The sequence below is a fragment of the Nelumbo lutea genome, chromosome 7, assembly GCF_056320005.1.
Source record: "Nelumbo lutea isolate HS-2025 chromosome 7, American lotus-T2T, whole genome shotgun sequence".
Taxonomy (NCBI): Eukaryota; Viridiplantae; Streptophyta; class Magnoliopsida; order Proteales; family Nelumbonaceae; genus Nelumbo; species Nelumbo lutea.
In genome coordinates this window covers 48,017,182-48,044,065 of record NC_142690.1, presented here as the reverse complement: position 1 = coordinate 48,044,065, position 26,884 = coordinate 48,017,182, and the positions used below count along the sequence as shown (strand labels likewise).

The 26,884-nt window shown below is 36.0% G+C and overlaps 1 protein-coding gene across 10 annotated transcripts in view; it reads right to left on the bottom strand.

Moving 5' to 3' along the window:
- Window positions 1-26,884, bottom strand: part of PEX1 (peroxisome 1) — a 122,050-nt gene that overhangs the window by 75,875 nt on the left and 19,291 nt on the right. For 9 of the 10 annotated variants that reach the window (XM_088953874.1, XM_088953878.1, XM_088953876.1 and 6 more), the window contains exons 2-6: window positions 25,194-25,367; window positions 23,853-23,952; window positions 18,440-18,931; window positions 3,934-4,674; window positions 2,947-3,038 (exon numbers count right to left, since the gene is read on the bottom strand). In XM_088953874.1, the coding sequence (XP_088810000.1) occupies window positions 2,947-3,038; window positions 3,934-4,674; window positions 18,440-18,931; window positions 23,853-23,952; window positions 25,194-25,367 (1,599 nt within the window). The remainder of the gene's footprint in view (window positions 1-2,946; window positions 3,039-3,933; window positions 4,675-18,439; window positions 18,932-23,852; window positions 23,953-25,193; window positions 25,368-26,884) is intronic. The other variant, XM_088953873.1, reaches the window with a different exon arrangement.

Genomic DNA, 26,884 nt, shown 5'->3' with positions numbered 1-26,884 from the left:
CTCCTAGGGTTGGTAGTTTTTGTTGGGAAGCCTATCTGGAAAGAATCAACACTGGTGATCTACTCCAAAAGAAGAGACCCAATACTTGCTTGTCACCTCAGTGGTGTGTTCTGTGTAAAGCAAATGGGGAGACTGGTTTTCACCTAATGATGTCGTGCCACTTCGTGAGGTCATTGTGGGATTGGGCTTTCTCCTTATTTGGAAGCAGCTGGAATCCCCCATCAAACATGCAGGGCCTTTTTGCCCCCTCCTTCAGGTGGCGGTTAAAAAGGGGAAGGACAATGTGGAGAGGACTAAGGGCTGCAGTATGTTGGACACTGTGGGAAGAAAGGAACTCTAGGATATTCTCAGAAACTCGGAGAGGGACAGCAGATTTGAGGGCTATCATACAGTTTAGGACGGTACAATGGCTGAAATCTCTGGAAACATTCACAGATTACACTGTGAATGACATGTTGAGGAAGTGGGGTAAAATTGCAAGTTGCACGCAGACCAAGTCAGTAATGAGTGTGGCTTGGACCTCCCCACCTAGTGGATTCTTGAAATTAAACTTTGATGGATGCAGTAGGGGAAACCCGGGACAATCAGGGATCGGGGGTGTTTCTAGAGATGAAAATGGGGTCATCTCTGCTATGTTCTTAGGTCCAATTGGAGTGGGTAACTTCCTTAGAGCTGAGATATGTGCAGTTATGGAAGGAGCCCGGAAAGCTAACGAATTGAACATCAAGAAACTTATAATTGAAGGGGATTCAGAGGTGGTGATAGGGTGGCTGACCAAAGAACAAAATGATCTTTGGAAGTATAACAATGAGAAGAGGAAATTCAAATGGCTGGTGCGGGAGATGGAAGTTAAGACATGTTGGATTAAGAGATCAGCTAATTCCCTAGCTGACAGTTTAGCAAAACAAGGAGCAGAAAGGGATTCCTTGTTTTGGGCTAAGTTGTAATGTTAGTGTCCCTGTGTCTTTGTATTTTCTTCTTTCCTTTCTTGAAGTTCTTTGTGACTCTTGGAAGATAAGTGTGTTTGTCTTCCACTTGTAAATTTTCTACTGATGAATTAATGAAAGTGTTATTGATCAAAAAAAAATAATCAAGATGGTTTGATACCTCCTGAAGGTTTAAGGCTTGATACTAATGGGGCTAGTAAGAGGTTAGAAGACCGGATTTTTCAAAAGAATAGCATACTGGAGTTACAAAGAATTGTTAGAAAAAATAAGGACCCAAGGGTTCTTAAGAATATCCTTAATGCAGTTAGAAGAGTCAGCGAATTGCCCAGGTATCAAAAGTTTTTGCAAGAAAAGGGAAACTATTTGGAATGGGACCCAGAAAAAAGTGAAAAGAAAGAAAACTACCAAGAAAAGCAAAGAGGTTCCAGGTCAAGATTCAGGAGGCAGTTGAGTAAATGGATTTTTGCTTGCATAGTAGTCATTTGGGAAGGTCTCTTTTAATCTTTGGGATTGATGGTCCTGTGGATTGGTATTTTTGGGTAATTTGTTGTATTAGTGGGAAGATGGCTTTTGTATTCTAGTTTGTTTGGTATTAGGGCTTTGGGTTTTCTGTTCTGGATGTCTTCTATAGTTAGATGTTGAATTCTTATGTTTCTTTGGTCTTAGAAGTGTGTTTTTTTTTTTTTTTCCGCTTCAACTTTAGAAGTGGGTTTTTGTATTTGGGATTTTTTCCTTCTACAGGGTGATATTTTATCACCTTGTTGTATTATTCTTCTTTTATCTTAATAAATTTCTTTCTTATTGTTATCAGAAAAGTCACAAAGATGAACTCAATTAGGATGGTAGCCATTACACAAAGTAGAAATCAATATTTTCACATATTTTACAATCCTCCATGTCTATAATTTTTACAATATTTTCATATAGCATTCCAGACATTTCCAACATCTTTCCTATATTTGGATGACCAATATTTCCACTGAAACCAACATTTTAAACCTTTATTAGAATATTTATAGTATTCTTCTTCCAAATCTAGGAGTTGGGCTTTAAAGGAACTATGCAACTATATTGTGATAACCAAGCAGCAATCAACATTAATGACAACCATAGTCCAATCAAATTGGACTACGCATATGGAGATTGACTGACATTCTGACAGGGAAAAGTAGCTTCTAGTGAAGTGTATTCTGCATATATTCTAACAATGGTGTATATAAGTTGAATTTTAATGGTTCACTAGTCAAAATGAGCATACTTGATTTCAATGCGCAAATTGATAATGAATGTTCAATTATTTTTCATTTTATCTATTAGACATTTCTTTATACTTGGGGAGCAATTGGAGTTGTACTATGCATTATAAATATCAATGAATGGGTTAACTGCCCATGATCTTTGGCTCTCTCAAACTCACATATGCCCACTTGTTTCTTCTTCTCCCTTTTCCTCTTCTACCTTCTTCAACCAAGTGGTTTGAGGATCACGTAACACTCAAGTGCATAAAAGGTTTACAGAAACCTTCACCATAATATTTCCTACATGGATCAGATTTTCTTGTTTATCAATGGTGAACCATAGAAGCACAGTTGTGTGATCAAAAGTTCATTGACAGCAACGGAATGCTACAAACCTTCCAAAGGAACATGAAGGAATAGCAGAGAAAATGCAGGCCAAATGATTGTCATGTACAATATCATAGAAAGCTCCACTAAGCTTCAAACTGAAACTGTTAACTTAATATTTAAAGAAAGATGGATAGCAAAGAACATAAACTGCTATAGCCTATAGATAGTACAAATTGCATCAAGACTGAAAGCCAACAGCATGAACAATTTTTTTTTTATCAATAACAGCATGAACAATTTTTCTTTAGACACAATCATAAAACAATACTTTTAAAAGCTATCTTTTCCAAAAAAATTATTAAACAAAAAAGTAACAAAATCCAAATTCAACTCAAAGAAAAGAAGCATCAAACTCCATAAAATGAACTTACCGGAGGTCCATATATGAGAACATGTCCAGGGAAAGGAAGATTGTGAGTGCCAAAAAACTTCCCAGAAGCCAGAGACAAAAGAACTTTCAACCCTGCGTTGAAAAAAAAGGAAAAAAAAGAAAGAAACAGTGTATAACTGAATATGAAAGAAAATCTAAGGCCATCTTCCAGGAGAGAAATGAAACAGCTTAGTATTCTCAAACTTGTACACACCATACATCTGCTGGGATTGGGACAGCTGATCACTGTATAAAGATTATAGTCTGTACAGGCCACTCACTGTATAGAGGACTTTTTTTGAGTCATTGTAAGTTCAGTATAGTAATAAAATTCAAATTTAACCTCTTCAAAAAAACAATTTTGCATGGATGGAGTGGCTAATGGTTCATCTTGAGGTTGAAGACAAGAATAGAACATCATTTGGATCCAATACTTGAGCTGAATTATTTATGAGATGTTACCATTTTCCATAGGTGAAATATATAAACCTTCTACAGTAATTTCCCTTTTCTTCTAATGAGAAATTTAACTTATTAAGAAAAAGGTTTCTGCAGTCAAGGTTGTAAGGTATTTGTATTTGTATAATGTCCTATTAGCCTTGTAACTCCTTTTTATTTGGGGTGGAATTTATACCCACCCTCTTGTAATCTTCAAATTTGCATTAATAAAACTCTTTTCAACTGATCAAAAAACTCATTTTTATTTAAAAGAAATTTTCCTTTATCGAAAAAATATGCTGCTGTGCTATATTTTTTTTTATAAAATTATATTACACTTGCACTGTCGGTTGATATTAGCTTCTTCCAACAGAAGGTTTTTTCTCTCTAAATAAATAAATATCCTTTTGATAATCAAAAACAGTTTTGCATGATTTATAAAAAAAAATATTTCTTAAATGAACTCCACTCCTAACACACATCACATATTCAGAACAAATGGCAGTAGAACAACCTCCTTTGTACCATTTACATAACTAGAAATACTTACGGTTAATAACATCAGACGTAATTGTCCCCATCCAGCTCAAGGAAGAAATGGTGGAACTGAAGCTTTTGTTAATGGTTCTCTCTTTAACATATTCAATAAATATAGGAGCACCAAAATCCAACTTTCCATCAAATAATTTTAAGCCTCCAAGGTTATCAATTTTCATATTTTCCTCATTGAAGGCAACCTCATAAACACTAGCCTGACTGTAATAAGAAGATTCCTGAAATGCTGTCAATAAATATATGAGTTCAATTGGACATTCTCCAGCATTTTCTCTCTTCGTTAACACACTGCCAGATGATGCTTGATCCTTTCCAGGATTCCCAAACTCATGACCCATCACTTCAAAGTGAAGCAAGGTTTCATTTCCCAGAACCAATGAACTTACAACTACTCCGGAATTCGAGGCAATCCCCTCCTTTTGTGCAATGAACCACGCATGAAGAAGACTTTGTGCTCCACTTTTGATAGGGGTCTGTGATACAAGGTCTTCATTTGCATATTTAGAAGATCCAGAAGAAAGGCTAGTAACAAAATCTTCATTAACTGACCAATCCACATCATTTGTGTTGTCACCCAAGCTAGTCCTGAGAGAGCCATTCATTGTAGAAAGGCTTCCATGACTGTCAAGTTCCTTAATAGTCTTATCCTTCACCGGCATCCTTAATTGGCAAGGAGAAAGTATAAATGAAGGAATATCCTGCCTTGGACAAAAATTGCATTTCTTAACATGAACCCCTGAACATACACATGGTTTACTCATTACAAAGGCTTCATAACAGTAAAAACAAATATATGATTAAAACACAAAATGTTTCCAAAGTGATCATATTCATTTTCTGAAAGGAACTCAGAATAACACATATCTACCTCAGCCTAAATACCTTTTACAATGTTAACTTCACATTATATGACCTTACAAATGCTAACACCTTTATGGTGAAATTAGCTAGTCAATCATTTATAGATTCCACATACAATTAAAGAACTCCTTGTCAAATAAAAGTGAAAAAAAGGAAAAAAAAAAAAAACCTTTTCTGTGGCCACTCTACTTATAGCCATAGTTTTCAAGGTGCCAAGGCAAGGCTACGCGACAGGGGGCACCAAGTCACCTAGGTGATGGATTTTTTTATAAGTAAAAAGCATATATCCTAGGGTAGTTCCCTAGGCTACATAACCATATTTCCTTAATAATTATCCATAATTTTCATAAGAAAAGTATAAACTTCATGTTGAAGTATAGAAAAAGAAGAAAGAAAAGAAAATCAAAAAAATATAGGGGCTGAACCCCAATTTTTGTTATAGGAAAAGAAGAAAATAGAAGGTGGAAGAAGAAGAAGATGATGATGATGATGATGATGTCTATTTTATAGACAAAACTTGTGTTGATTAGACAAAATTTTAAGTTCTTCCTTACTTTTTGGTTCAGGTTCTGAAGTCTTTGAGGGTTCAATACAGGATTTAGCAATGTTTGTGTTGATTAACCCTAACAAGATGAATGTTTTAGTTTAAAAATGTCTGTTTTATAATTATGATCTCAAAAAATTAAGAACACAATACACAAAACTTCTTGGTGATTAGGCAAGGTGAGCCTCCAAGGGCGCCTTGTCAGCTTAACAACTATGCTTATAGCATTATTCATCAACATGTAATACACAAACTGAAATATTTGAGAGCATCTGAACTCCTCCATGCTCATTTCTAGTGGTTTGAAGACTATGGTTTTCTGTTACAGTAAAACAGCAAAAAGGTCCAATTAAAGTTTCATTTCTTAAATGTGTTTAAAGGAATTGTTACAACAGACATAAACAAATTAAATGATTACTATTAAACTTATAATGACTAGTGTAAGGGCACATGTTATGCAGGTGTGCAAGTAAGGGGTAAAGATATAAGCAAACATTATACAATCAAATTTAACTTTTATGACCTGCACCAAAACCAAGGCAAGTATCTACTTTATATATTAAAGATAAATGAAACTGGACTGCAATAAGTGGGGTAAATTGGAATCTGGGTTTCAGAAGGGGCCTTAGGGAAAATGAATGTGCATCTTTAATTCACTTGCTGGATCTTTTAGGACAAGTTCTTTTGGACCCATCCTTGGAAGATTCCATAATTTGGAAAGACTCCGCAGATGGCCTCTTCTCTTGTTCCTCTTTCTTTAATGTTCTTGCCACACCTAGCAACCTGGTTGAGGACTTCCCTATAAAAGAAATTTGGAGCAAGCCTATCCCCCAAAAAATTCAAGCCTTCTGTTGGGAAATTTTCCTTGGCAAGGGGTTAATACGTGTGACATTCTGCAAAAAAGAAGGCCTTATGCTTGCTTTTCTCCTCACTTGTGCTCCCTTTGTAAGGAAAGTGGTGAGACCTTGACACATCTATTTTTATCTTGTTCTTTTGTGGTAGGTCTTTTCAACCGAGACTTTTTGAGGCAATCAAACAAAAGAGGGAAGGTTATGTGCAAATCTACAAAGGCAGCTATTTGTTGGGTGATATGGGGAGAAAGGAGTAACAGAATATTCTTAGAAAAGAGTAAAACAACGGAGGAGGTAATTGACACAATCAAAGTTAAAGTAGCCCATTGGATAAGCTCCTTGCATATTTTCCAAGAGTTCTCAATCACAGACATTATAAGATCCTAGACAAAAGTAGCACAATCTTCAAAAGTGAAAGAGAGAGTAAGGACGGAATGGAAACCCCCACATGATTATACACCTTTTCAATGTCAATCTTGCATATTAACCCCTCCATACCACTTTTTACATCAACACATTCACTACCAATCATCACCCCATCTAGAATGTCTTCCTTGCACAAATGTCATTTTGGTAGGACTCACTATCTCATGAACTACCAATCTCAATCTTCTTGAAAAAACTTTGGCAACGAAGGACCTGAGAACAAACATATTGGTCTGAATTCCTTAACCTTACATGCTCCCTCCACCTTAGGAATATGGGAAATGAAGGTTGAATTTGCATTCTTCTCAATCAATTTTTCTTCCAAAGTTCCTTCAATGCCATTACATTATATTTGACAAAGCCCCAGCATCTTTTAAAAAATGACACTAAAATTTAAAATCATCTGACCCCATAGACCTGTTCACATGCAGGGGCTTTGTCTCTATATTAACAAAACATGTTTATGCCCAAGCTTGAGCCTGGTCCGACAATTGGGCCTAGGTGTTGAGCCAAAGCCCAGCCAGAAAATTAGGAATGAAACATGTAACTATGAATTGAAAATTGAGAAAAGGTACAAGAAAAAGAGAGTAGCAACAGTAATGAGAATATCAACAGTTTCAGTTGATGTATACCATCTTGGTCATCCCAGTAACGAGAATATCATCAACATAAAGTAGCAACAGTGTGGTGATACCTTGAGGGTCCTATGAGGTGAAAAGAGAGTAGTCTAAAGAGCTTTGAGTGAATCCAACATCAGTAATAACAGATCTAAATCTCTTAAATCAGGCACAGGGAGCCTATTTGAGACCATAAAGGGACTTCTTGAGTTAGCAAACAAGATGTGGATCATCACAGTAGCCCGAAGGGGGCTTCATATGCAGTTTTGACATCCATCTGATGAATAACCAAACCTTTCACAACTGAAATAGCAAGGAGAAGAAAAATTGTGGCCACCTTAGCAACTGGAGCAAATGTCTCTTCATAGTCAATTCCATACTCTTGCTTGTACCCCTGTGCAACCAATCTAGCCTTGTATCTGTGCAGGCTACCATCACACTTCAATTTAACTAAATACACCCACTGACTTTTTTTTTTTAATCAATAACACTTTCATTAAATCATCAATAGAAGATTTACAAGAAGAAGACAAACACACTTATCTTCCAAGAGCAACAGAGAACCTCAAGAAAAGGAGAAAAAGAAAAAAAAACACTAAAGTTACAACTTAGCCCAAAACAGTGAATCCCTTTCTGCCCCTTGTTTAGCCAAACCGTCAGCTAGGGAATTTGCCGATCTTTTAACCCAACATGTCTTAACTTCCATCTCTCGCACCAGCCACTTGAATTTCCTCCTCTCATTATTGTACTTCCATAAACCATTGTGCCCTTTAATCAGCCACCCTATACACCACTGACTTTCAATGACTGAAGCATCAATCTCAGAGTCCATGGCATTTCTCTAGTGTGTGTAAGCAATGGCTTGCTAGTAGGATCTAGGAATATCTGTGACAAACAACACAGTAGAAAAGGAATTATGGTCTGAAGGAAAACCATAGCGATTAGGAGGTCTGGCAACTCTAGTAGAACGGTGTTAAGGTAGTTACATCAGTAGATGGAGAAGTTGTGGTAATAGAAAGAGATGGCATACATATAGGAGCTAGAGTGGATGAAGACCATGCTTTGGAAGAGACGGAGAGATTGAAAGAATAGGAACTAGAGTAGCAACCCACTTCTGGAAATAAATTTTGCACAATAACTGAAGAAGAGATGGTGCTTCTAAAGGACCTACAGGCTCAAAGTATTGCAAAATGGACACTGAAGGAGCAAGAAATTTGATAATATGCTGAAAGAAAGAAGAAAGAGAGATTTTCAAGAAAAAATACACTCGAGAAATTCTAGTTTGATGGGATTTAGGATCATAGAAGATAAATCCCCTATGATCGGAACTATATCCCAAAAATGCACATAACACAGACTAGGCAATAGCTTAGTATGCTCATGAGGGAGGTTACAAAGCAAATACATCCAAACACACATAGCATATAAAGGTCGGGAGATGTTTTAAAAAGGAACTAATGTGGGGATAGGTTCCCGAGAACAAAGGATGGAAGAAGATTTATAAATGTACAGCAATGCTGACTGCCCCCACCCAGAACGTTGAGGGACCATGGGAATCCAAAAGGAGGGTTCTCACAACACTCAAGATGTAGCCATTCTTGCGTTCAGCAACTCCATTTTGTTGAGTGCCAACACAGGATCTTTGGGTATGCATTCCATGATGTTACAAATAGGTAAGAAACTCCCCATCCATGTAATACCCCTAAATCCGAATTTAAGGTATGAATTGTAGCATTGAACTGCCTGGTAACCTAGCATGAAAAAGTTTAAACACAAAAAAGGAATCTAACTTTTGCGGAGAAAATATATCCACATATACCAAGTATGATCAACAATGATAGTAATAAAATATCTAAATCCCATTTTGGATATCAGAGGAGATGACTAAACATCACTATGTAATAATAGAAAAGGTTCAGTAGCATGAAAAGTGGAGATAGGAAATGGTAGAACATGATTTTTACTTAGACAGCACTGCCTACAACCGAATGATTTAAGATAATCAAGGTTCTATGCAAAATGATGGCCTAAACGACGGTGTTAGATATTCCAGTCATTATTACAAGACAAAGCAGTAGTAGAAAATAAAAAAGAACTAGTGGTTGAAGAGGCTAGCTTCTTCTCAAATTCCAAAGCAAACAACCATCCCAATCTACGCCCCTTCCCCTTCACCTTCCCAGTGTGTTCGTCCTACATCAAACAACCATCATGTAAGAAAAGGGCAGTATAACCATGTTCAACAAGTTGACCAATAAATATTAAATTAGTAAGTTGAGGTACAAACAAAGTTTGAAGTTGTTTGACAAGGGTACACTGAGAGTTAGACAAGGATGGATCCTTACAACCCACAATATTAAGCTTCTCACCATTAGCAGTAACAATATGTCTATTAGAGGGAAGAGGGTAAGAAGATGGACCACAAGTAGCCCCCATCATATGATTGGAGGCACCAAGACCTATGATCCAAAGATGATTAGGGGAAGCACAATATAGATACACTAACCAAACAAGCCAAAGGTAGAAAAAGCTATCAATTGCTAAATCTTCTGTTCAATCATCATAATACCAATTGTGTCACTCTTGGTCTGTGCACTAGAGGATGAAGTAGTCTGATAGGCCTATGCTGACTTTTCTTCCCTCTAGATTGATTTCCCTTAGGTGGCCTAGTAGGACACTATAATAACGTGTCCATGCTTCTTGTTAGTATGTATAGATGTACTTCCTGCAACGGGATGCCACATGCTCTTATTCTTTACATTCATAACATTGTACTTTGGATATGTCCTTTGGTTTGGCCTTATTTGAGGCCAAAAAAACAAAAAAAACAAATTGAGATCTTCTGTCAAAAAAACACATTCCAACCCTCTACCAACATGATCTAATACCGCACATCTCACCATGAGACTAGGACCCACCAAAAAAGTGGGACCTGCCATGTGTGAGATGTGTGGTGTGATATCATATTGGTAAAGGGTAGGAATGTGTTTTATTGACAGAGTTTCTTCTCTAAGTAGCTCACCAAGAATGGTATCAAGGCTAGGTATTGTACCTCTATAAAGGATATTAGATCTTATTACCTCATACTCGGGGCAAAGATGCATTAGGAAATGCATCACTTTCCTCCTATCAAAGTGTTCCTTCAAAGCCTTGATACAACAAGCTTCACCAATGTGAACAAATTCACACTCAGTCCAGAGGTTAACAAAACCCGCATAGTATTCTTGAATTTTCCTTTCCCCTGTCTATAAGAAAATATCTCTGTTTCAATGTCATACAGTCTCGAGATGTTGGATTGCTTATAAACTTTTTCTAGGAAATCAAACATCTCCTTTGTCGTCCTGAGATAGTATTCTTGAATTTTCCTTTCCCCCTGTCTATAAGAAAATATCTCTGTTTAAATGTGATACAGTGTCGTGATGTTGGATTGCTGATAAACTTTTTCTAGGAAATCAAACATCTCCTTTGTCACCCTAGGACATAGTATTCTTGAATTTTCCCTACTCCCTATCTATAAGAAAATATCTCGTTCAATATGATACAGTCTCAAGATGCTGGATTGCCGATAAGCTTTTTCTAGGAAATCAAAGAAATTGCCAAGTTTGCAGCCTTTCACATCAGTTTCTCAGGTTTGGTGGCAGTTCCATAAACATACAACTACAGCCCCTTCCATTCACATAGAACCAGAAATGAAATTGCCACAAGGCATAATTAGTGCCATCTAACTTAATGGGAAGAATATCACCTCGTTCGGAAGCCATTCAAACCAATATGATGTAGAGAAGTCACAAGAGATCTGAAGCTGAGTGTAGAATTGCTAACAGTCCAGAAAGGGAAAATTTCTAGAAGTATCATACCAGAGAAGGGATCAAACCCCTAGAAATACAGATCCAATTCCAATCTTCACCAAAATTTAGAAGCTGAAAGAACAACCTAGGGCAACAAAAGATCTAAAATCTTGGCCCAAATGGATCACTCACTAAGGAGAAATCTGAGATTTACTGATCTGAATGGCATCTAGGTCCAAAAAAACAGATTTCTTAGTTCTAATCAAAACAGAACAAGGTAATGAGTAGAAACAGTGAAAACAGATAAAAAGAGGCACGAAAACAACCCCTAACACAAGAGAAAAGAGTCTAAAATAAAAGGCAAAAGGATCGAACTTGAATAATAAGCGGGAATAGTAACTCAATTGCTAGGTAGCATTTGGTAAATCTGAACTCTGAAGTCTGAAAAGCAAAAAAAAAAAAAAAAAGAACTTTGGAAAAGCTCTAAAAGGATCCAATGGAAAATTTGTGCTTTTTTTGCTTTTGTAAACATCCAAATATAGTGGAGTTGTTTGGTAATCTGAATATTGTGATGTCTGAAAAGTTTGCATTTTACAAATTTACCCCTCAAGTGGTTATTTAAATAAAATTAAATGAAAATGATTAAAATAATATGATATTGCTACAAAAATAATAAAAATATAAAATATCACAAAAAATCAACAAATAATATAAATAAAAATTAAAAATAATGTTAAAAATGATAAATTAGTAAAAATGAGTATAAATATAACAAAATTGTAGAAAAATAAAATAATAAAAATAATGATAATAAAAAATTAAATATACAAATAATCATTTAATAATAATAATAATAAAAAAAAAGTAATATAAAATCTAATAAACAGATTTGTAAATAGTAAAATAATGTATGTTTGCTGGAATACAGCAACTGAAGAAGAAGAAGAGAAGAGAAGAAGATTTGAGAAAGGCGGCATACTTTCTTCAGCCGGCCCAACAATCTTATATAGATGATTATAAAATAATATTACATGAATGGACTAGAATGCCCCTGATTAGTGATGGGACACCTAGACAAATAAAACATTAAACAAGTTTAGGCCTAATAACTAAGAACTTAAGACACAAATATGACTAACATAAACACTAAAAACAGCCAAACCAACACTCCCCCTCAAGCTAAGCATGGATGTCAGTTATGTTTAGCTTGCCAAGGAAGTTTGAGAATTTCGTTGAAGCTAGTCCTTTAGTTAATACATCTGCAATCTACATCTTGGAAGGAGTACAGCCTGAGACAATTCTTTCTCTAACGAAGTGTCGGTCAATCTCAATGTGCTTCATGCTATCATGTTGCACTAGGTTATTTGCAATGTTGATGGCAGCCTTGTTGTCACAGTACAACCTTAGAGGACACTCGACCTTTATCTCGAGCTCACCAAGAAGGGTCCTAAGCCACAGCAGTTCGGCAACACCATGAGCCATAGCTCGATATTCAGCCTCTGCACTTGATCCAACTTGGTCTTCTTTGGATACTTTACATGTATAAAACACACACAACCAAAGACTCTAGGTGGAAGAGGAAAATCTGGAAGATTAGGGCAGAGGACAGAGAAAGGATTTTTCATACCCAACACCTTGGATGGCATCCGACTTATCAGATATGATGCAGTAAGGACTGCTTGAGACCAGTAGTGCTTGGGAACCTTGTGCTGAAATAATAAAGCTCGAGTGGTCTCCAATAAGTGTATTTTTGCGCTCAACAACCCCATTTTGTTGAAGGGTACTAGCACAAGATGACTGATGTATCATATCGGCATCCTCCATGAACAGGTTCAAGGATCTTTCAAAATATTCCGCAGCATTGTCTGAATGGAATTGCTTAATCTTCTTGTCAAATTGAGTTTCAATCATTTTACAAAATGCCATGGTTATCCGTGGCACTTCATCACGTCCTTTTAACAAGTAGATCCATGTGCATCGTGAGTAGTGATCAATAAAACTGATAAAGTAACGAAAGTCATCCACAGAAACAAGGGGTGGTGAAGGGCCCCAAACATTAGAATGGACCAAATCAAAAGGAGCTTAAATTTCATAACTAGAAATTGGATAAAGAGTTCTACATTGTTTTGACAACTAACACACTTCAAAAACTAAACTTTGACTAGAAATACCCTTGAATAATTCAGGAAACAGCCCCTGCAATGATGAAAAAGGTAAATGACCTATCCTAGCATGCCACAAGTGTAACCTAGCTATTGACTCCTCATTATTCTGATTACCAGTAGCAGGTGATTGTAAGGCCGAACTTATGTCTGCATCAAAATAGTAGAGACCTCCACACTCATGATCGCTCCCAATCATTCTCTTCATCAATCTGTCCTGAAAGACACAATGAGTAGGAAAGAAAGTCATGCGACAGTTTAAATTCTTGGTAAGATTCGAAACAGATAAGAGATTAAAAGTAAGATTGGGAACATGTAGAACAGAGTTAAGAGAGAGGTTCTAGCTTAGGTCCACCCCCCCTTTCCCAGAGATGGTGGAGAGGGAACCGTTAGCAACTCTCATCTTATCTTGGCCAGACATCAATTGGTAAGAAGAAAAATAAAGAGGACATGTGTGTCATGTGGTCAGTTGCACCGGAATCAATAATCCAAGAAGTAGAGTCTATAGACCTAGTTGTGCTATAAGCAAAGACAATACCTGATATGGCAAGAGAGGTGGCAGCAAGGGAATTAGTCCTTAGAAGGGTTAAGACCCAACTAAGGACCTCTACCTCATCACCAGTGAAGCCCAAGGATCCAGAAGTGGAGGAATTAGCAGTCTGTCCCATGGGGGAAGAGGTAACTGTAGATGTGTTCTTCAAGCTATCACCACTGTGACTAGTAACATGATTCCCACTTGCTGTTTGATTCTTCTGGGGCTTCTTGTCTTTCCTTAACGCAGCTGGTTTCAGATGAGGATAAAGAAACCAACAAGTCTCTTTTACATGCCTTTCACCACCACAATGAGAGCACTTAAGATGCCTCTTGTCTGAATGCTTGCTCCCCTTTTGGTTTGAAGAAATCAGGGCTGAATGTTCAATAGGCTGTTCGGTTGGCTGTGTTTAAGTGTCAACTTGCATCTCTTTCCTCCTAACTTCTTCATTCCTTACTAGATAATAGACATGATGTAAATCTGGCATTTCATCCCTTCCCAAAATTTGAGACCTTATGCTCTCATACATTGGGTCTAAACCAGCCAAGAACTTAAAGGCTCTACCCTCTTCAATTTGTTTATCATGCCTCTCCTTGTCTTTTGCATTCTCCCAATCAAGAACGAGATGATGATCAAGTTCTTCCCATAGTCCTTCTAGGGTTGCAAAATACGTTGGAACTGTCATATCTCCTTGTCTCAATGCAGCAATGTCTTGGTTCAGCCTATAAATTCTGGCAGTGTCCTTTCTCTGTCCATAAGTTTTAGAGACTTTCTCCCAAATCTTAGCAGCAGTAGGAAAGTGTTGAACAGTCCTGGCCACTCTTGAAGTCATCGAAGCAAGCAGCCAGGACATAACAGTAGCATTTTCCTTACGTCATACTGCATACTCCGCACTACCCACTACAGGTTCCTTCTATCCATCTAGATAACCCGTAAGTTCCCAGGAAGTAATGAAGAGCATGGCTGAAACAGACCATTCTCTAAAATTATATTCATCCAACAATAAACTAGTGATCTGCAAGCTGTGTAGATTTGGATTTTCTAGATTAGGAGACCTCTCACCAGTTCTATGATCCCTAGAAGACACTTCTCCCGATATTGAAGACATCTCCTTCCTCTTACAGTGATCACAATTGAAAACTCAGTACAAAGAACACTATTTCAGACTTACCGAAGCTGTTGCAGGTCTGAGAACCCCTTGTAACAGGTCCGAAACCAAGAACAATCCTCCTTTGTACTGCGCTGAACTCTTCTAGACTAGATTGGGCTTTGACTTCTACTGTAGTAGACTGTGATCACCCGTACGATCTGCACTAGGATTGTCGAAGTCAGTCCTTCCACCTAGATTTGTTCCACACAGATCTCTCTTAGCAGCCGAATGGCTACTACCTGCTGCAAGGTGTCTACTAGGGCATCGATTTCTGGAACAAACTCCCTTTGGGCCCTACAACCAAGGGAAACCCTAGATACAGACCTTGCTATGTTCTACGGTCAGCCCTAGGGTTTCTTCGTAGTGGCCAAGATGGGAGAGAGAGAGAAAAAAAAAAAGGAATAGAGAAGAGCAAAAAAGGTGGCGGTTGTAATCAGATAGACGGATTAGTGCTCTAATACCATGTTTGCTGGAATACAACAGCCGAAGAAGAAGAAGAAGAAGAAGAAGAGAAGAAGAATTGAGAAAGGCGGCATACTTTCTTCAGCCGGCCCTACAATCTTATATATATGATTATAAAATGATATTAGATGAATGGACTAGAATGCCCCTGATTAGTGATGGGACACCTAGACAAATAAAACAAATAAAACATTAAACAAGTTTAGGCCCAATAACTAAGAGCTTAAGACACAAATATGACTCACATAAACACTAAAAACAGCCGAACCAACAATGTAGAAAAGATAAAATAGTAAAAAATTATAAATATAATAGTAAAAATTATCAAAAATATAATAAATAGTAAAAATAATATAAAATAAATACAGTAAAAAAGATAAATAATAAAAAATTATTATAAATATAATAAAAAGAAAAAAATAATGGTAATAAAAAATTAAAAATATAAAATAGATCATAATATTTTGAAAAATAATATAAAATGAATTAAGATACTTTTCCATAAATTACACCCAATAGAAATGGAGCTAGATGCCCATTTCATCGACCCAAATGCAAACCAAGTACGCTTGATTTGACATGTATTAAAGTAGGACAGGATTAGCCAAGCGATTAGCAAACGCTATCAATGAGTTCCTCGAAAATCCCCCAGATCCCTTGTCGAAATCCCATGATGACTGCTCGTCAAACCACTGTTTATGTTTTGTTTGTCTCTCTTTTTGGAACCAGTATTGCCGTCTTCCTCTTCTATGTTGTCTTTGTAGATTGAATCTCTTCCTCATTCGAACCATCATCTTTTCTTAACATCTCAATGTTTGAATACCAGTACAAGTTACTACCATTACTATTTCAACAAGAACGATACCTAGTAGAGCAGCAGGGAAGATGAACTGAGAAATTAAGGTTTCATAATAGAGTATATAGTTTCTCAATGGCTATGGTGAAGTAGAGATGGAGCAAGGGAAGACAACGGGAGTAGTTTTGGGTATTCTGAAGGGCACCATTGGAATGAAAGTTTTGTGCGCCACCTGTGAATGCACTCAGAGGTAGCTCAATGCCTAAAGAGTTTGGAGGCATTTTCAGGATTCAGTGGTTCCATTCAAAGGTGCAGCCAAACGACCACCGAGTGCTCAAGTTTTCAGTCTTTGGTGATTGATTCAGCCCTACCGAATGCCACCTTAGTTTTCCTTGGTTCACCAAACTAATTCCCACATAAACCTGCTCTGATACCATGTTAGGACAATTCGAAATAAAGAAACTGAACAGATTTGTGGTGTGTCTAAGTGAATCGACCACACCAAGAGAAAGATATATAATAGTGAAGAGTAAAAGGACAAATCATTTTCATCACTTCCCTCACAAAAAATGATTATATCATCTCCAAACTATAAATGTGTTACAACCACCTTATTCTACCTACCCTTCAACCTCTGATCATGGACATTGTCCATGTCAGCCTTGATAATTAATCTACTTAGAACCACAGCAATAAATGTGAAAAAGAAGGGGAAAATAGGGCCTCCTTGTCTCAAGACTCTTTTTGCTAGGAAGAAATCTTTAGCAACTCATTTATTAGAACCGAGTAATGCACTGAACTAAGACAGCCCTTGATCTATGTCCTCCAACAGCTATCCATCCCTATTTTCTCCAGTATTTCAAGGAGGAAAGACATCCAACATATCATAGGCCTTTTCCATGTCCAATTTGCACACCTGACCCTTCCCCCTCTTCCATTTCTTTTCTGCCATACATTCATTTGTTGCTTGTATTTGGGAAAGATTTTTCTCTTTGGCTGCAGGTGGACAAAGCCCTCAAGTTTAGCAAGGCTATTTAGTGCAAAGACCTTCATGTGGCAAAGAAAAAGAGAGGGTTTTGTGGAGATGCACAAGGGCTGCTATTGTATGCAAAATATGGGAAGGAAGAAATGCAAAAATTTTTAAGGAGAGAGGCCAGGAGACTTTATTTGAATGCATAATGGCTAAGGTGGTGCACCAGATTAAATCCATGGAGCGATTCTCTTCATATTCACATGATGATTTGTAGAAAAAATGAGGGGGTGATTGCATCTTCATCAAAGAAAATAATATATATATATATATATATATATATATATATATATGTATGTATGTATGTATGTATGTATGTAAACATTGGACACCACTCAAGGAGGGCTTCATCAAGCTAAACTTTGATGGGAGTAATGTAGGGAATCCGACTCCTTCAAGCGTGGCAGGTGTCTTTAGAAGTATGCGAGGACATATCATTGGCTCATTGCTATGTTCTTCGGACCAATTGGCTATGGGGATTCCACAAGGGCTGAGCTTTATGCAATGTTGCATGGACTACAAAGGATGAGAAAAATGAATGTCATTAACTTAGTCACTGAAAGTGATTCTAAAGTTATAATTGGATGGCTAAAACCAGTGAGAAAGCAATATGGGGCTACAGAAATGAACTCAAGCATATTGATTGGCCGGCAAGAAGCATGAATGTAAAGACAGAATTGGTGCAAAGATCTGCAAATGGGTTGGTTGATGCTTTAGCTAAGCAAGGGATTAATAGGAGTCATTTGTATTGGTTCATTGTCATGTATTTTTCTGCAGTAGGGTGCTAACCATACCCTACCCAAGGGATTTTCCAATTCCTTGTAATCTTTCTAATATCTATTAATAAAATGTTTCAGTTATTTATCGAAAAAAAATGGCTTTCCATTACACAGAAACATTGAAGTCCTAGAGAAAACATCCCAAGGGTAGGGAGATTTGCTCTAGGGTAGAAGAGCAAACACCTTTCCTTTCCTCTCTAAGGAAAAAAAATTGAAAAAATCTTTTCTCTTGGATTTCTTTAAATAATTCTAGTTTACTTATATTTCAACACAAATCCACAATTTGTTGTTGTACAACTCCTTATCATCCATACATAAACCCCAATAATGATCTAGTAATCTAGTGAATACAAATACGGAGCAAACACAAACAAATTTAAGATATTAATAAACAAAAGTTGGACCAGAGAAGGTGAAGGTTGAAAGATTAAATTACATAGGATGCTCTCCAAACACACACACATGAAGAGAGAAAAATTACAAAGAAGTGTAAAAGAATAACTTACATGAGTGCAGGCCCACTTTTAGATAGAGACGAAGAGATTTAGGAAGCATGACATGCCCCTTAGCTACCAAATCTGAAAACAAAAGATGAGTAACTACATGTCTAGGAGAGTCCTTGTCTATTGGTTCCCCTCGGTTTCCTTCCTTAGCAGTTGAACTGCTCCTTTTCCTTAGAGCATTGATTTTATGATCCTTTGGGTTCTCATTGGGTGGTATATTAGGCAATATAGTAACCAACTGAAAATTATCAAACGGTGCACATTTAGCTGTTTCCGGATGAATAAAAACAATAGAAGTGAGTGCAACCCCCAGCTTAATCCCTTTTACTTCAAACCTCTGAAATAATCCTTTGCCTGGATCTTGAACACGTAATAGTGCCTTTGTACTTGAGTGTTCTTTGTTTAAAGCTTTCTTATAGGAATCCTGGTAGGAATCAACATGTTTCTTTCGTGTCTTTGGTGCAACTGCAACTTCAGTTCCTGGCACAAGTTGCACTGACAAATGTGTGTTGAATCAGAAATAATTGTTTCACCAAGATGCAGATTTTACTTTTCTGCTTGGAATATAAATATGCTAAGATGACACTACCAACATGAGAATAAAACAACTTTTTATTGGAAACAGAACATGAGAACAAAACATAGTCAAGCCTCAAGTTCATTAATATCTATAGCAGAAGCATCCTCAGACATTACATCCCATAGATTCCAAATTCAAAAATGTATATCTCAGATTCTAGACTTCTCTAATAATTTTTATTATCCATCAAATTAAAAATAAACTGAAGAATCCATAGGAGACAAATAAGAACTGAACCAGATATTGGTACCATAAATCAGTCACAAGTCTGTCAGATGTGCTAGGATGAAAAAACCAGCATGAGAACACCGATTTGAGTCTAAGAGTGGCTTCTGTGCATAAAAGTGTCAAAGGTTGGGTATATGAAGCAACAACCTAGGTTTGTTGATCAGAGGCAATCATAGATTTCAAAGCGACGCCTAGGCACCAATGCCTAGGCAATAAGGCATTCCTGGAGGGTCACCTTGCCCAAACACCTACATATTTATATGTAAGGCACCACATAATATTTTATATTTTTATTTTATGTTATTAATAGTAGTACAATAGATATTGTTAGACTAAATTATTCATATTGCGGGTTTATAGTATTAATATTGTTATTGTTATATTTCTTTTTGTTATTTTCTTATTTGCTTGGGTTCAATCAAGACACAAGTTAGTGACATAGTCTTGAACCCTACGCGATAAGGCGTTCCTGGAGGGTCACCTCGCCCAAACGCCAACATATTTATACGTAAGACACCACATAATGTTTTATATTTTTATTTATATTATTAATAGTAGTACAACAAATATTATTCATATTGCGGGTTTCTTTTTGTTATTGTTATACTAGTTTGTTTTTGTTATTTTCTTATTTGTTTGGGCTCAATCGAGACACAAGTCAGTGATATAGTCTTGAACCCTTTAGGACTTTAAAACCTGAATTAATAAGTAAAAAGTAACTTGAAGATTGTATCCAATTGACACGCAAGAAAAATCAATAGGACCAAAACAAGGGCTCAACCCTTATGTTTTGTATGTTTCTTTCCTTTCATGGTTTTTTACTCATAAATATGTTCAGTTTCTATCTATTGTTATGGGGTTTATACTTATTTCATGAGAATTATGGTGATTATTGGTTAAAGATCACTACTTATTACTACGAAACTAAGGATCTACTGTAGGGTTCATATTTTTTTATTTTAAAAAACTCATTGCCTAGGTGTTGCCTAAGCGTCCACCTAGCGACTAGGCAACTCCCCTATCGCCCAACTTCACCTTGGCACCTTGAAAACCATGGAGGCAATGTATAGGACTGGTGAGTAGGTTGAAGAAGGCTTTGTATGAGCTCAAACAATCAGCACAGTTTGGCTTACAGTGATGTCAATCCAATTATTCTGCTTTCTGTCAAACTTTAGTGGCTGATTAGATCATTCTAATTGTCTATTTATCTATTTTCTCCATTTTTTGCATTTTTTATTTTTTTTTTTGTTTTAAAATATAAAAAAGTAATCATTGTCTATTTTGGTTGGATCAATAAAGATGTACACTATTACAGAGAGAAAAAGAGATTTGGGTTTTCCAAGGCCTCATATTTTGATGCATGTTATTATTACATTTGAGAGAGAGAGAGAGAGAGAGAGAATAGTAATAATATAAATAGGTTGAGATTAAACAATCAAAAAAAGAGAGAGAATAGTAATAATATAAATAGGTTGAGATTAAACAATCAAAAAATTATTAATTTAAAAATCCACTAAACTTTCACTTAAAATAAATATTAATAAAACTTAGTAAATACTAAAAATGTTAATATCAATTGCTAGTTTTAATAATATTATTAGATAACTTTGTATTAATGTATTTTTAATTAATTAATAATTTTTATGAGTTGAGACCTTTATTGTGCATAATGAACTCATTAAAAATGATAAATATTAATGAAAATATAAAATGCAGAAGCTGTTTATTGCAAAAATTACTGAATAATAATGAAAAACATACCATATAAAATGCAGAAGCTGTTTATTGCAAAAATTACTGAATAATAATGAAAAACATACCAACAATTAATTAAAAATCCAGAAAAAAAATGTGTTTACTATTATGATGATATTAGTTCATAGTGTTACAATGGAAAATAGAAAAAAATGTGTTTACTATAATGTAATTAACTAAATACTTTTAATTACATGGCAAAACCCACCTTGTGAAGGTCGGTTCCAGGGTTGGTTCTAGCCTTGGTGGTTCCAGGGTCTACCCATGGAACCTGTACTTTCTTTATTCTCCCCTTTCAAAAAAAAAAGATTTTTAATAAATGTAATATATAGTTTAAAACTTATATTATCTTTATTGATTAAATTGGATAACTTAATATGTAGGTTATCGTTATATGGTTAAAAACTTGTAAATTAAATTTAAATTTTGTAAACATTACCTTTTACACTACTTATTGTGCACATAAAAACAAATGATCAAATCACTTATGTAACTCAGTGGTCAAGTGAGACCATGGCCTTTGTAAGCATATATGCTTGGGTTCAAATCTTCACATCCCAAGTTTTCTGGGTTTATTTCAAGGCAAGTTTAGTTCCAAGGCAAGTTCCAACACGATCAATTTCACCAAGGCCAACCAACGCTGATTCATCGGGTCAATTCGAGTAAGGTAAACCCCTAGACCCTGGAACCGGCCTGGGTGGGGGTCGGTTCCAAGAATTTGGAACCAAACCCTACCCTGTAACAGATTGGGTAGGGTCGGTTCAAGACCAATTCGAGGTCGGTTTGATTTGGTTCTGGGTAGAACCTAAGCATTTGCTCACCCCTATGGACAATTCATCAGATGGACATCAAGAACGCCTTCCTCCATGGGCATTTACAAGAGACAGTCTATATGAAACCACCTCCTGGATACTGTGATAATCCTCTCCTGGTGTGTAAACTGAAATCATTACACAGTCTTAAACAAGTTCCACGAGCTTGGTTTGACCGCTTCCTTAAAGTGGTGTCGAAGGCTTGTTATCAGCAAAGTGTTTCAAATTACTTTCTTTTTACCCTCAAGCAAGCACAAGGGTCGACTCTCCTCCTGGTATATGTTAATATCCTCTTGGGCCGGTCACCTATTTTCTTAGTCTTGAAATTCAGCGATGTCCTCAAGGTTATTTTATCAACCAACAGAAATATGCCTCTGATTTAGTTGCATTGGCTTGCTTCACTGATTCCAAACAAGTGGATACACCTCTAAAGCTTAACCATAAGCTGAGTAAGGATGAGAGTGAGCTCCTTCCAATGCTACTTTATACTGAAAACTTGTAGGTAGTCTTATCTACCTAACTATGACTAGACCGGATATTTCATATGTTGTCCAGCTCGTGAGTCTGTTTGTATTTGCTCCACGTCAGCCCCATTTTTCAGCAGTTCTCCGGATCATTTGTTACGTCAAGGGAACGATGTCTCATGGCTCATTTTTCTCATCTTCTTCCTCTACTCTGCTCTAAGCTTATGCAGATGTTGATTGGACAGATTGCCCTAACACTCGTCGTTCTACTACTACATCTTTCTTGGTGATTCTCTAACGTCTTGGAATTGCAAGAAACAACAAGCAGTCATCTACTAAAACAGAATATAGAGCAATGTCCTCTGCATGTAGTGAAATAGTTTAGCTCAAGGCTCTACTTCATGATATGAACATTAATCACTCATCTATCATCCCTCTGTTCGCTGATAACATGAATGCTATCAAGATTGCATCCAACCTAGTATTTCATGAGCATACTAAACATACATATTGAGGCGGATTGTCACTTCATTCGTGACCTTCTTCTTGTTCCCCAGCATCAGTTTGAGGGGGAGTGTAGAGAAGATGGAGGGTAGTTCTGTGATTTTACTCTCTTTATTGTAAACTAGTGTGTGTATATTAGTGTTCTATCTTGTACAGAACTATACCTTTATTTCTTTTGTAAGGACAATCTTGTCCATTCACTTATTAATATAAACTCTATTTTCTGGGTTGGTCCGATCATACTGAATCACTGATCAACCCTAACAGATGAAGTCTCTTGGCTTTCTCTCTGCCTTTTCTCTCTCTCGCATACTAACATTTTATTTATACTTTATTATTATTATATTTAATAAATAATATCTTTGATTGTTATTATTAATTTGTCAATGTTTTATTATAGTGTGTATATTAGTGTTCTATCTTGTACAGAACTATACCTTTATTTCTTTTGTAAGGACAATCTTGTCCATTCACTTATTAATATAAACTCTATTTTCTGGGTTGGTCCGATCATACTGAATCACTGATCAACCCTAACAGATGAAGTCTCTTGGCTTTCTCTCCGCCTTTTCTCTCTCTCACATACTAACATTTTATTTATACTTTATTATTATTATATTTAATAAATAATATCTTTGATTGTTATTATTAATTTGTCAATGTTTTATTATAGTATTATTATTTTATTACTATTTTGCAATATTTTTGTTAATATTTTATTTTATCATTATCTTATTATTAATTTAATATTATTTTATTAATTTATTAATCTTAGGGTTGGGGAATTTTTGTCATGAGCTCTTAATTTCTTGAGAGATTCAGGATTCCCTAGGGGGGCATGGATTGGCCATTCCCCCATATGGGGGAATCCCATTCCCCTAAGAACAGGAATAGGAATCCCATTCCTGCCAAACAAATGGTTGGAATCGGATGGCACATTCCGATTCCGATTCCAAGCACCTATTCCAGGAAACCAAACGGACCCTTATTGTGTGATTGAGCTATTACTTTTATAACTTTTAGTGCATTACAAATGCATGTACCAATATCAAGTGAATAAGACATAATCTTACCTACCGATTTCTTAGGAAAGGTCGAAACCACAAGAAACATAATGATATTGCGACCATGCAACCATAAAGGGAATCTCATTCCTTCATAGACTATACCAACCTGCATTCAGGAAATGTAAAGTTTTTATTAAATGTTACCATGTTAGCAAAAATATAAGAACAATGAAAACAAAAAAATATTTTTTGATAATAAATAAAAAGAAAATTTATTAAAAAGGAAGAAAAAGATTTTTTTATCAGTGAAAATAATTTGTACTAATAGTACAGCATGTTGATGATGATGATGATGATGGAATGAGAAATACTAGTAAGCTGAAGAAAATGGGGTTGTTCTAAATGGTTTCTTGGTTGGAAGGCCTGTAGTAACTAGTAACTTGAGTAGAATGAGAAGTACTGGTATGCTGAAGAAAATGGGGCTGGTCTTCATGGTTTCTTGGTTGGATGACCTGTAGTAACTTGAGTTCTTGATATATTGTCATAAAACATTCCAAGAATTCATTGATTGGGTGGACTGCAAGTCGTACAAGTCCAAATCCAGGAATGGTAGAAATAATAACAGCACGTTTAGTGGAAACCCATGTTGCCTCTGGTAGGATCAACTCCTTGGAAGGAACTGTCATGGAAGATGTCAAACTAAAACTTGGTACAATGGAAAATGTTTCTGAAGTATCAACCAATTAGGTGAAAAAGAAAAAGGAAATACAAGCACAATGAACTTAACACCATTAATTAACCAATTGTAATCAAATAGCACGTTAAATTCCTTTTTGACCTAGCCAAACAAATCTTTCTCCTTTAAATATGCATATATACATAAACAAAAACACATTTACATGAATGTACACATGTTACATATATAACATGTACGCATAATTCGACAGATTAGGGGCCATTACTTGGTAATGGTAAAATCTCAGGCTGACAAGTGTGAGAATGTGGGTTCGAGTCTGAGAGCAGCCACTTTCTGCAAAAAATTGCCAAAGGTTAGGACCGTATCCAGTCCACCCCTCCCCAAGACTCCAGATAGCTGGGACCTACATTGGGTAATGGCCTTTTGCATAGTTCCACAGAAAAAAAATTAAAAAGATAAAGAAGCACTAGATACTTAACCCCACCAAAATAATTTTTTTTTGTCATCTCCTACACATAGAAAGGATTTTTTCTATCAGTAACAGAAATATGTGAAGAAGGGGTGTTGGACAGTAAGAAGAAGACATAGGCAAAATACTGTATTTGAGTTTCAATAAAGAACAAGGTTTTCATGGTTCAATTAAGATGAATTGTTTAACTGATAAAAATAAATAAAGATTAACTGTCGAATCTTGACAGGATTTGAAGTACCTGTTTCAAAATAGCTGCCTCTGCATGGTCTGAGTTGAGCTCCAGAACTTCCCAATCATCCTCACTATTGGGTTCTATCATAACTAGTGTAGCTTTTGGCAAATTAGCAACAGCTCTCACCTGCACCGTAATACCATCTGGTAGAGAAATACACTCTGCCAGTTGTTGAGCAACCTTCACTCACAACAACAATTTGGAATTATAGAAGCAAAGTTTAATAAAAATAACATAAAGATAATACAAACATTAAAGAGTGGCATTATTCAACTACAAAGGAAAAGAAGGCATGTCATGCAGGTTCCCATAATTGAAAACCTACCTAATCCAAAGTCCAGCATGGAAATTTAACTTTGCAATGAATCAGTGCTTATAAGATAAAATTGAGTATTTCAACATGGACTGTATAAGGTATTGTATGGCATTCAGTATGCATCCTCTGTTTTTTCTTCTATTTTGACATGCAGATTTCCATTAAGGATCAAAAGAAAATTTCAATATATGCTGAATAAATAGCCCCCATCATATCAGCAAGCTAGGAGTCTATTGTATTAAGATACTAAAAGTTTTTGGAAATATCTTTAACCCAGTATTGCATGGATATGGACTCAGCAGTTCCGATGCATGTTCACTGCAGTTCCGATGCATGTCCACTTCTGCATATAAAATTAGGAAAACTCTATGATGCCAGAAAGACATGATACTAGAAAGGCTTTGACCAATCAAAACCCCTCATGAATTTTGATGAAAAGCCACCTGATTTGGTTACCACTATGATGATGCCAATTGATTGGTTATAAGTTTTTTCAGGAATCATGTCTTTTTGACATCATAGTTGGGCCCACAAAACTATATAATGATATAGTTTTTATTTTAGTTCTAATTTATATCTTTTTGACATCATAGTTTTTCAGGAATCATGAATTTTGATGAAAAGCCACCTGTCATGTATGTTTTATTTTAGTTCTAATTCATATTTTTTTTATTTTAGTTTTAATTTGTTTATAAATTAAGAACAATGTCCAAAGGACCGGACAGGCATTTAACCGGAGAGGGGAGAGGTTCATGGCTCAGAGATTGAACTGGGGTCAAACTGGAGGTCAAACCATGATGATGTGGCATATGCATATATATACTACAGGTCATATAAATTTTTATATATAATAATACATTTTACAACTCTTAATATACTTAAATATGGTGTATTGATGGCAAGTTCCTTAATTTTTAAAGCAAATGATTAGAATTCAAGTCTCTTAATTTACATTTTCTTTAAAGTACATGCATAATAAAGTAATATGTACAATAAAGAGTCATTAATTAACACAAGTTAAGAGGTGGACTAATGGTAGTTAAGCAATATATAACAATGAGAGGTCAGGGGTTCAAATCTTGCTAAGCATATTTTAAACTTTCTATTAATTAAGGACCCGGGTGGTTTCATGAAACTGGGACTGGTTCACCGGTTTTCCAGTTAAACCAGCCAGCTAGCTGGTTTTCACTGGTTTTTTAACCAAAGCGATTATTGGGGCATAACCAAACCCGGGCCAACCAGCTGGTTCGGTCCGGTTTTCTAATGTAGAGATGATGGGCTGAATGGAACTTAGTTTCTTTCTTTTCTTTAGTTATGTTTATGTTTTATGTTTAAGAGTAGTGGACCTTAGTTATGGGCCTGGTTTCTTCTTTTTCATTAT